The 10,422-nt window shown below is 44.3% G+C and overlaps 1 protein-coding gene across 1 annotated transcript in view; it reads left to right on the forward strand.

Moving 5' to 3' along the window:
- LOC149286926 (opioid-binding protein/cell adhesion molecule homolog) overlaps positions 1-9,250 on the forward strand; it is an 82,547-nt gene extending 73,297 nt beyond the window's left edge. Inside the window, exons 5-9 of the mRNA XM_089493615.1 lie at positions 3,700-3,834; positions 5,230-5,350; positions 8,048-8,199; positions 9,102-9,104; positions 9,153-9,250. Of these exons, the coding sequence (XP_089349741.1) occupies positions 3,700-3,834; positions 5,230-5,350; positions 8,048-8,199; positions 9,102-9,104; positions 9,153-9,250 (509 nt within the window). The remainder of the gene's footprint in view (positions 1-3,699; positions 3,835-5,229; positions 5,351-8,047; positions 8,200-9,101; positions 9,105-9,152) is intronic.
- The last annotated feature ends 1,172 nt before the right edge of the window (positions 9,251-10,422 follow it).

Here is a 10,422-nt window from a genome sequence, read left to right on the forward strand (position 1 = left end):
ACGCATATCGAGGGCTTTAAATCTCTCCGATTGTAGTGCATGTGTCTGCATCTCATACGCCGAGTCTAGAGAATGGCGTTGGGTCACCCATTTCTTGTGCTGAGATATGTGAATGATGTCTTTAGAATAGTTAAACCGTTATGATTTCCAATGTTCATGAGCAGAGAAGGTAAAGTGGGGAGAGCATTATATCCCCAAAGGGCCTGCGCAGGAGGGAGGTGAGTCTGTGCCCCCGACGGCTCTGCTGGTGGGAGAAGAGATATAAAAGGGTTGATTTGATAAAGAACTGACTCCGTGTGAAGATTCACACGTACTTCTCTCCGGTCTCCCTTGGTGGCAGGTTTTAATTGGAGCATAATATTTAATCTTGGTAATTATGCCAAGGAAACTTCACAGCAAGGTCAGCTAACAAGAGACCGAGTCGTAGAGGGAGAGCGGAGCTATGGGGGTTGTCATTCCAAAGAAAGAAAAAATGATTCCAAGTAAGAAGCGAGTCTCCCCACACCCTCACAGCTAAGATATTGGGGTGAAGGATCTTTGAGACCCTCTCCCAAAAAATATTTATGGGAAACATTGTATCCATCGTTAATGTTTGTGAATAGAATTCAAAGCCCAACATCCGTGGCTCGTTGGCTTTTCACATTTCACTCCCAGTATTTAGAAGCGATCTAGAGCTTTTCACTCGTACTTGTTGGTTTTTGTTCTTTACTCCTGTGAATGTCAAGCTTTGCTTTTACATGCATCAGGCATTTGTAAAAGGTCTGATATAATCCCATCTTGAAATATTGTCCCAAAGTCAGCATCGCGTATGTTTTATAGAGCGTCGGAGTCGTGGATAAAAAAAGAAAGAACATGTGGGTTGTAACACAATACTCTAAAAGGATTTCAAGGCTGCACTTTCTGTCTCTGATCTGCTGCTTAATTAGCTCCTCTAAACCCGGCTCACATTTAAATAAAACTCTCATTTTACACAACCTGAAAAGGACACGCACATTTGCATATTAAGTGTAAGATCTAATTAAAACTCTACACAGTTCTACTTCCCAATCTTTTCTCCGCAAGTTCCCTTGAGCGGCTGGCATTAAAAAAAAAAAAAACTGTGTCTGTTGTCCCCATTCTGTCACTTGCTCAAGTCAGGAGGAAAGCAAAAAAGACGAGAGGTTTAAGGAGGAAGGAGTGGAGAGACCCTGGCCAAAATGTAAAGGAGGGGAGGGTGTTGTACGAGAGGTTCTGAGTACAAAATATCCGAGAAAACAAAAATCTACATATTTTATTTTACAACATTCCCAGCAGCCTCTGTGAACAGGAGAGAAACCGACAGCTAGGAGGTTAAACTCAAACAGGCATGAAGAGGAGAGACAAGGAGATAAAGAACTAAAAACAGAAATGTGGTATTAGAAGTAAGAAAGAGGAGAGCGAAGGAATTAAAAAAGTATTTAAAAAAATGACATGTTTCTGAAGTCAAGGAGGTGGGGAAGGGAGGATGGAGAAAGAATTCAGACCCCCAGAGCCCCCCGCAATGGTCAGGTTGGAGCGACTGTGGTCGCTAATGAGCCCTGAGATAGATGTGAAGGAGACGCCTCGATGCTGCACCAAACAAGCAGCCCCCAAGGAAATGGGGGAGCGTCCCCCGGTCCGTGCGCTGGATTCCTCCAAGGAACGAGGGAGCTATTTATATGCAGATAATTGTTCTAGAGATGTATTCCCAGCTCAGCATTCGCAGCTCCATGGGGGCCACGAATCGCTGCGGAGCGGCTTGGAAGCTGTGAAAACCTTCGCACCTCTCCGCTGCCGTCTTCGGTGCATTATTTAGAGAGACAGGCGGCTGTTTGATGCTGGAATAACAGGCCAGAGGCGCACAGCTGCTCCGAGAACAAACACCAAGACCGAGCAGCTCAGCCGGGGTGCGTTACGTCCGTACGGCCATTGGGGAGGGCAGGCAGCCGGTACCGGAGACATTCTGCGTTGGCGCCGGCACCTTTATTAATCATTAAGACTCCCTGTTATAAGAAAACACCGCAAAGATTTTATATTGGATGTTAAGGTCACATGTAATGCTAGACTCTGCAGCGACATGAACAACGATTCTTTAATTAATAAATAATTAGTAATGAAGAACAGTGTTAGACGCGGCGACCGCACGTGAAATGAATTCAGAGAGCCCCCGACTCACACCCTTAAAAAAACAGATCAATAACACACAGCGGCGTCCGTCCAAAATGAACGGGTTCACCTATTCTGGTCTTCTCTCCCGTTCTTTGTTAAATCCCTTTATTTATATAAATGTTTCTATCATCTCGCTCTTTAAGCTCAAGCGCCCTAAAATGTGTTTAACAAAATTCTTTTTTTATGAGACTTGAATTTCTATACATATTTTATTTGTATTATATGTTTTGTAGCTTTTTTATTACTTATATTATTATATATCAGAGTTCAAGAAGTAATGTTATCATAGTAGTAACCAATGGAATGTTTTTGTTGATGGGATTATTCCATTGGTTGGCATGGTAACAAAACCACTTTCCAACGGTTTGCAGAGAATGAATTGTATTCCATACTGTCCGATGCGGATAACGTTCTCTCCCGTACACCGGATAGTGGAAAGCCTTGGAAACCGAACCCATTCGTAGGATTCTTTGGTTATGACCCCGCTCCAGAACCGCGTGACTGCGCGTCGCCCTCCTCATCGCGCTTACGCCCGGCATTACTGCGATTCCTGAACAAAGCCACGGCGCTATTTATATATAAAGGCAGAAAGCAGACAAGCGGCACTAAAGCGTTAAGCTTTTTACCGACATTTAGTGCGTCTCAGACACACATTACAGGCACCGTGACTGACTTCGTACGCCGCAGATACTGAGATAATGCGAAAAGTTAACACGGTGCCAACAAAACGTTACCAAGAAAATTAACTGTTTTTCTCTGAAAAAGCAACATGCAAACTCCGGGAAATGTAAAAATATATCTCTGGCTGCTAACATTTAGAATAAAGGGTTATTTTCGCAAAAAAAAAGGAGCTATCTCCATACAACCGCGGCGATCGCTAGGGCGCTGTAGTGCAGACCTGCATGGGCACATCACCAAATACATTATAGGAGCTTCTTATGTATTTGTGTGTATGTTAACCCCGCTATGTAATGATATAATAATAAAGCAATGAACATTTAAAAATATTATTTAAATAAGGAGTTTACTGCTTAAGAGAATTAACAGCCAATAGATATAAAGTGCACTATTATAGTTATAAACATGTCTTTGGAATTACTGCTAATTAATATTAATATTGTCATTGTTGTTATTATTAATAACAATAATAATAATAATTATGATTTATGGCACTTCTGAGGTTTGTGTTATAGTTTGAATTGTTAAAAAAGTGAATATTGAGGAGGAGGTGTTGGGTTTATAAAAAAGGGAATATCCTAATGAAATGTTTTCTAATGAACCTTCACGTCTCTCCCCATCGCTTGTGAAATCGCTGGGAATAAATTTGGCATTTCTGTTGTGTTTATGATCCTCTTGATCTGAGTAAGTGGTCACCTCGTTTATGCAAAGTATTGTTTCAGAGGCTCTCTTCCGCGCCAGGGCTGATTGGGGGCAAATCTTCAGTAATAATATTAGTTTGTTGATTAAGATTAAATTAACATCATGTTCCCGTCGCTCTGTGAAACGGATCCTGAACTTGTTACTTTGTTTCAGCTCACAGAGTAGTCAGCGAAGATGAATATTTGGAAATTACAAAGATCACCAAGGAACAGTCGGGGGAATATGAATGCAGCGCTGCCAACGATGTATCGACCCCAGACGTCAGAAGAGTCAAAGTTACCGTCAACTGTAAGAACCCTTGAGATCTGTGTGTGTTTTTGGACTCGAGGTCCAGGATTTATCACAAACCTAAGCTAAGGATCTCTCATTTACGTCGGGTTCTGCGCATGTGATGGATGGTGACAAGGGAATGAGTAGATCAACAGGTCCCTGGTAGCACTTAATGAAGCAAGAGGATTTCCAGACCTTCGGTGGGAAATCTTTGACGGAAAGGCTTCCTTCTTGCCTGTTCTTCTCTGTTCTATACACAAAGTTTGATTCTGTCGAAGAAAATGATTTGTCTGCCTTAATCTCCCCGCATTTTGGGAAAATAATATTGAGGAGGATGTTCTGTGTTTGGCTGAGGATGTTGCATCCTATAAAAATAATTAAAAACCCCCTAGGCTTCTCTCAGGTAGTTAAATGGGTATCTGCAGCGTGTTATAGCTTCAGCCTCCTTTTTTACCCCCCCGGTCTCCCCACAATCCCAGCTGCTTTCAGAAGGGCTTTAGAGGAGGCCTTGCCACAACCAGTGACCTCTTATTAACAGAAGATGAATCAGAATCTTCAACATCTCCGCGGAACGCTGACACAATCTCAGATGTTCCACCAGCTTCCAAAGCTTTAAACTTTACCCAAAAAGCGACTTTTTCAAAGAGAAACACAGCCCTTTGATATCCGTACCTTCTGTTACCGGGCTGTTCATAAACCGCTTGGTTTGCCAAGTCTTAGTATAGGACAATACGATGGCGTAACAGGAATAAACCAACCTTTCAGAGACGCCTCTCAAACACTAAGGGGGCAAAACAAGGCCGTGCAGTTTATGGCCACAGACTTCCCCACCACTCTTCAAATAATGAAATTATGCAAATAGCAGGAATATCAGATGTCGGGATCCGTGCGGCAAATTTAACAGATTCCAGACGTGTTATAATCTGAGGGTTTATATTTAGTAAAAATCTTCAGAAACTCAGACTTTGAAAGGTTTCTATTTCCGTGCAGTTGACGGGGTGTTAAATACGTCTGTCTCTCCCATCTCTGCCTGGAAATCTGAAGGATGTCTTTGCGTCTCTTCAGACGATCTTATGTTTGGAAGGTGGACACCTGGCTGTCCAAAGACTTGTATGTGCGAGACGTTCGCCTTCCACCTGCTGGGTGCTCAAAACACCTTAATCTATAAACACAAACCTTCATAATATCTTAAAGAAGAGATATTGATACGTAAAACATGCAGACAGTCTGACGGGGTATAACACGACCAGACAATTATCCATCTCGTCCATGCACAGATTAATATTATTTTTATTAAGAACATTCTGCCTCCAAGTCTTTATGTCTTCCATGTCTTCTAACCATTTATTCAGTTCGTTTAGATAATACTTTAGTCTCGCTGCTCATTCTTAGCTTTTCTTCCCCTCCTTTTAGATCCTCCATACATCTCTGATACTAGAAACACCGGAGCTTCTGTAGGACAGAAGGGGACTCTGCGCTGTTCGGCGTTGGCCGTTCCATTGGCGGAGTTCCAATGGTACAAAGAAGACACCAGGTAGGGAATAAACTTCCTAGGATATCCGTGATATCTCGTTGGGAAACGCTCTCTTTTTATTTGCTCTCAGTTGGCTAAATTTATTATGCATTCTTTACCCTAATTTGTGGTGGTAATTAAACAACGCCAATTATTTTTGAAAAGATATTACCGGATTGGCTCGGATATAGGCCGCCCCCGTATATAGGCCGCACCCTAAAAGTTTGGTGCTTTTTTAAAGAAAAAGTTTTTTTCTTTAAAAAAGCACCAAAAAAACATGCTGCCACTCTGTCTCCCCCCCGAAGACATGCTGCCACTGTCCTCCCCCCCGAGATATGCTGCCACTGTCCCCCCCGAGATATGCTGCCACTGTCCCCCCCCGAGATATGCTGCCACTCTGTCCCCCCCCGAGATATGCTGCCACTGTCCCCCCCCGAGATATGCTGCCACTGTCCTCCCCCCCGAGATATGCTGCCACTGTCCCCCCCCGAGATATGCTGCCACTGTCCTCCCCCCCGAGATATGCTGCCACTCTCCCCACCGAGATATGCTGCCACTCTGTCCCCCCCCGAGATATGCTGCCACTGTCCCCCCCCGAGATATGCTGCCACTGTCCTCCCCCCCCGAGATATGCTACCACTGTCCCCCTCCCCCCCCGAGATATGCTGCCACTCTGCCCCCCCCCCGACTTACCAGAGGAGACTCCCGGGTGTCTTGCGGGGCCGGCGTAGACATCTACGCAATACGCGTATACAACTTCCGTTGCCAGCACTCAGCTGATGTGCCGCCACCGGAAGTTGTGTACACGTATTGCGTAGATGTCCCCCGCCGGCCCCGCAAGACACCCGGGAGTCTCCTCTGGTAAGTCTTGGGCGCAGAGGTAAAACGCATCGTGCGGACGGTCACCGGCTGCGGCGATGCGGGTAAACAACCTCCGCAGCCGGGGACCATCCGCACGATGCACTTAGACAACCTCCTGTGCCGGCACCCCCCCCCCGTGGGAAGTGCTGGCAGGGGAGGCTGTCTGAGCGTATCGGGGAGTAGGATGCGGGTCCCCTGCACCGCTGCGGGGGATCTGTATCCTAACCCCGCTGCCTGCCCGGCGCCCGGGACTGCATGTCCCGGGCGTCGGGCGCTAGACCCCGAATATAGGCCGCACCCCCACTTTAAAGACTTAAAGTGGGGGAAAAAAGTGCGGCCTATATTCGAGCCAATACGGTATATTTTATACATTTCTAGTTACTTTGTATCGAGGTCATTTGAGACACACCTGCCTTTCCCGTAGCCCATTATTCCTTTGAGTGCTCCTTGGGGTTGTTTTGGGTGCACAGTGAGCTGCTCCTTCCGCTAATATTTCTATACCACCCGATTCTAGTTCCCTGCTATTTTCTGACACTAATGCAGGGAGTATAATTACACATTTCAGTATGTTCACTTTGTAGCTGCCGCGCTCTGTGAATTTCCATCTTTGTGTTGGAGTTGTAAGGAAGGGGAAATTAAAGTTTAACACTAAATCGGTTCGTGACCAGAGCCGGGTGGGATATAAATAGTAGATTTATAGCTTTATTTTTGGTCTCTGCAGCTAATTTGCATTCAAAAGATAACTTTGTAAACATTTTTAGAACGTTTGCATTTCTACAGCACACAGGCCGATGTGCATTTTATCTTTTTATTGGATAGGATTGTGTTTTTAACATTTGCACTTTGTTAGGACAATGACAGCGGAGCGATCGCATTCAGGGGTTATTCGCTAAGCCAGGACTTGGCTCTGACTTGCTCTTCTGCTTAGTTGACTAGCTTGCTCTGGTCCACCAACCTTCCATGGTGACAAGTCCATATTCTAAACGCCCGAAATAACCCCTTTATGCTGTGATTGACACATCTCCATCTTCTAGTCCCACCAGCCTTCCATCTGAATCATTCTCTGGTCTTTATTTACTCTGCCTGAGTAACATATTAACTAATATTATTCATGGCGTAACCAGGCTGCCCTCCCCGGTTAATAGATAGTAATATACCGGTGCGAGTGAACCCGTCAGTCCGATAAACCGGTCCAGGACTTGGCGGCGGTTATTGTCTGCTTCCCTTAGCCTTTTCTTTCTCGTATATTGGACATCTTGAATGTGTCTCATTTTCCGTTTGTTATTTTTTTGGTATAATGTAATTTTTTTAGTAGAATTAAACATGCATAAGGTAGGCATATGGAACGGCCTCCCAGCGGAAGTGTTAGTGGATAGCCTGGCTGCTATTTTCTGAGTAACCCTTCAGTAGCAAATATAAACGTAGCTTTGATTGAGAGTTATACACGGGACGAGAATTAAAGTTTGTGCTTCAGAAGGTAAGCTGAATGTTCCTTAGAGGTCCGCTGTCTGCTCGCGGTCCCCGGCGTCTGACGGATACTGAAGGTTTGATGATATATTTGTTGCTCTAAGTGAAAAGCACCTCTGTCCACATCTGTTAGGGAATTGGCTGTCACCACAAAGCCACCTTCCCGTTTGTTAAAAGTGCTAGCGAGTCCCACCCGAGGGACGGACACGCCGACAGATGCCTCTTAATGTAGTAGATGGCGCATGTCTCTGCCTCTAGCCAGAAGGAGGCAAATCAACTTGTTTTTAGTTATTAAAATCCTTCAGTAATATAACTCTGACCTGGCAGGGTTAATCCTTTGCTTTTATGTGGGATTTCTGATTGGTTGTCTTACTTTTTTCCTTTTTTCAGGTTGGCCAATGGGTTGGACGGGGTGCGGATCGAGAGCAAAGAGCACATGTCCATCCTGACCTTCTTCAATGTATCGGAGAAAGATTATGGAAATTACACCTGTGTCGCCTCAAACAAACTGGGAAACAGTAACGCCAGCGTCATATTATACGGTGGGCGATGAAACTTTAGATGATGTTAAAATTATTTACCATCAGAAAAAATACTTCAACTGACAATATAAACAAAAAAAATATGATATAGGCTCATGCGCGGTCCAGGAAACGGGCTACAACTCCAGAGTAATCTGTACAGGGGGATCATGGGAAATGAAGGGGGAATTTGCATACAATAGCCCAGATTTGGCGGCAGATTTGATATCGGAGCCGGAAACCAGGAAGCTGAATAACCTAAAAAAAAATCAAAACTCATAGAAATAGCGTAAATAGATTAAGGGTTTTCAGCGCTGAGATCAGACGTTCCCTTTTAAATGGAGTATTTCTTCCTGCCTGGTTACTAGCGTGGCTTCCGTGGCAGAGATCGAATGACCCTTCTCGCTCTTTGCTTCTTATTCCAGCACCAGTTTAAAAAAGTTGCAATGTATTAAAAAGATATTAGAGTGATAGCCAATCAGAATGTGACAGTCAGGTGCTTTTTGGGAAATTATACTTTCTAATGAAAGTATTATGGCGTCCGTGTCTCCCGTGTAGAGTTTAGTTATTAAAGCATACAGCAAATTATTTATACCGTTTTGACCGCGTGGCTTAATAAATCTCATCAGTAATTATAAACGATCTCTCGGCCGCTTTTTGGATCCCCCCCAATAATCTGAGTTCTTGTCTTCCTACAGTCACTAGGAACTTACTTTTTGTATATTTTTATGCAAATTAAAACTTTTTCACCAAACTCGATATCCCTCCGGCTTTCGACCGCATCCCTTTGTTTAGAGATGTATTTTAATTTAGAAACATGTTTCTCTGCTGGAAGTTGTTTTACTCCCCGAGGCATTAAATTACAATTCCCTTGTTTTTGGAGGAGTCTTCTTTTGTAAAAGATGCTCTGGTTTGTTGACGAGCCGGTCGCGCTTTCCTGGGCTGTGTTTTTAATGAGCGTTTTCTCTCGGCAGGTCCCGGAGCCGTACATAACAGAAGCAGCTCAGCGTCGGCAGCCTTGGCTGCCACTTGCCTCTGGTGTTCAATTCTTTACTCACTCACCATGTTTTGATGAAGCAGATGACCGTGGTAGCGGTGCTGGGTGATGCTCAATAATGCTTGGATGCAACGGATTCTCTATCTCCCCACCTCTGCCGGAACGACTTCACAAAAACTGGAGGAGATGTCTCCTTCCCATAACCCCGCACTCCCTTGGGCTTTGACGTTCTACTGGATTTTAACATTTATTGGTGAAAACAAGGTCGCCCTGGTTATCCCTATTATCTTCTGTCTGGTTCTCGAATGCAGAGCCCAGGGGAGCCCTGGGGTTGGTTTCTTGTGTTGGTGTCTTCGTAACTCCCTGTGTGATGCACTGAAGGTCTTTATGGATGCCAGAGGGTAAGGTGGGAGGACGCCTAACTGACCTTTAAACAGGATTGTGACCACCATTGATGAAAACAATGAACATTATTTTAGCCCCTTTTAATGGCTTCACCTCGTCTGTGGAAGCCATAAAGGGGGAAAGCACAGTTAATGGCCCAGACGGAGCCGGGAGATTTTTACATGAGAAAAGATATCTTCGGGATGTAGTAAAACCTGTCTCATAATACAGTCAATGGATTCATGTTCAACCGGTCAAAAATAATTTGCAGATGACCTGCTTATAGCAAGAGTACTAATTCCACAGCTTATCTATCAGCCTGGTGTCCCTTCGTTCTGTTAAGTAGATGACCATGTGATCTTCAACTCATTCCTACAAAAGAACATTGGTCTCCAACTCACGGAACCAACAGTGGACCTCCATTCAACCAGTTACAACACCTTGTGGATTTTCTGTTTATCCAGCGGGTTACTCTTCTCTACAGACCTTCCCTCTCCTTCCTCTAGATCCTGTGGATATTATAGCACCGTTGAATCATTCTTCATAAAAGTCGTAATATCGAATGCACATATGTTTTGGTTCGGTGTGCTGTACAATAATGGAAGTCATTTTTTTTTCCTGTAGTCCTTTCTGAGATATGAATATGGTGGTAGGTATGTAGGTAGGTGGGTCGCTCAAGGTGGTTAAAGCCTACAGACCCAGTGGAGAGTTTGGTTTGTGAAGTCACCGATGATCCAGCAGCCAACACACAGCTCGAGACTGAAAGTCAATGTGTATGATGCCGTAATCCTGAAACGTTACGGAACCTATATATTGTATAGCGCATACAAAGTATCCAATATGGTTTGTCCCGTATAATTAAA

This window comes from Sceloporus occidentalis, unplaced genomic scaffold (assembly GCF_023333645.1).
Source record: "Sceloporus occidentalis isolate IW3139 unplaced genomic scaffold, rSceOcc1.0.p SCAF_66, whole genome shotgun sequence".
NCBI classification, from domain to species: Eukaryota; Metazoa; Chordata; class Lepidosauria; order Squamata; family Phrynosomatidae; genus Sceloporus; species Sceloporus occidentalis.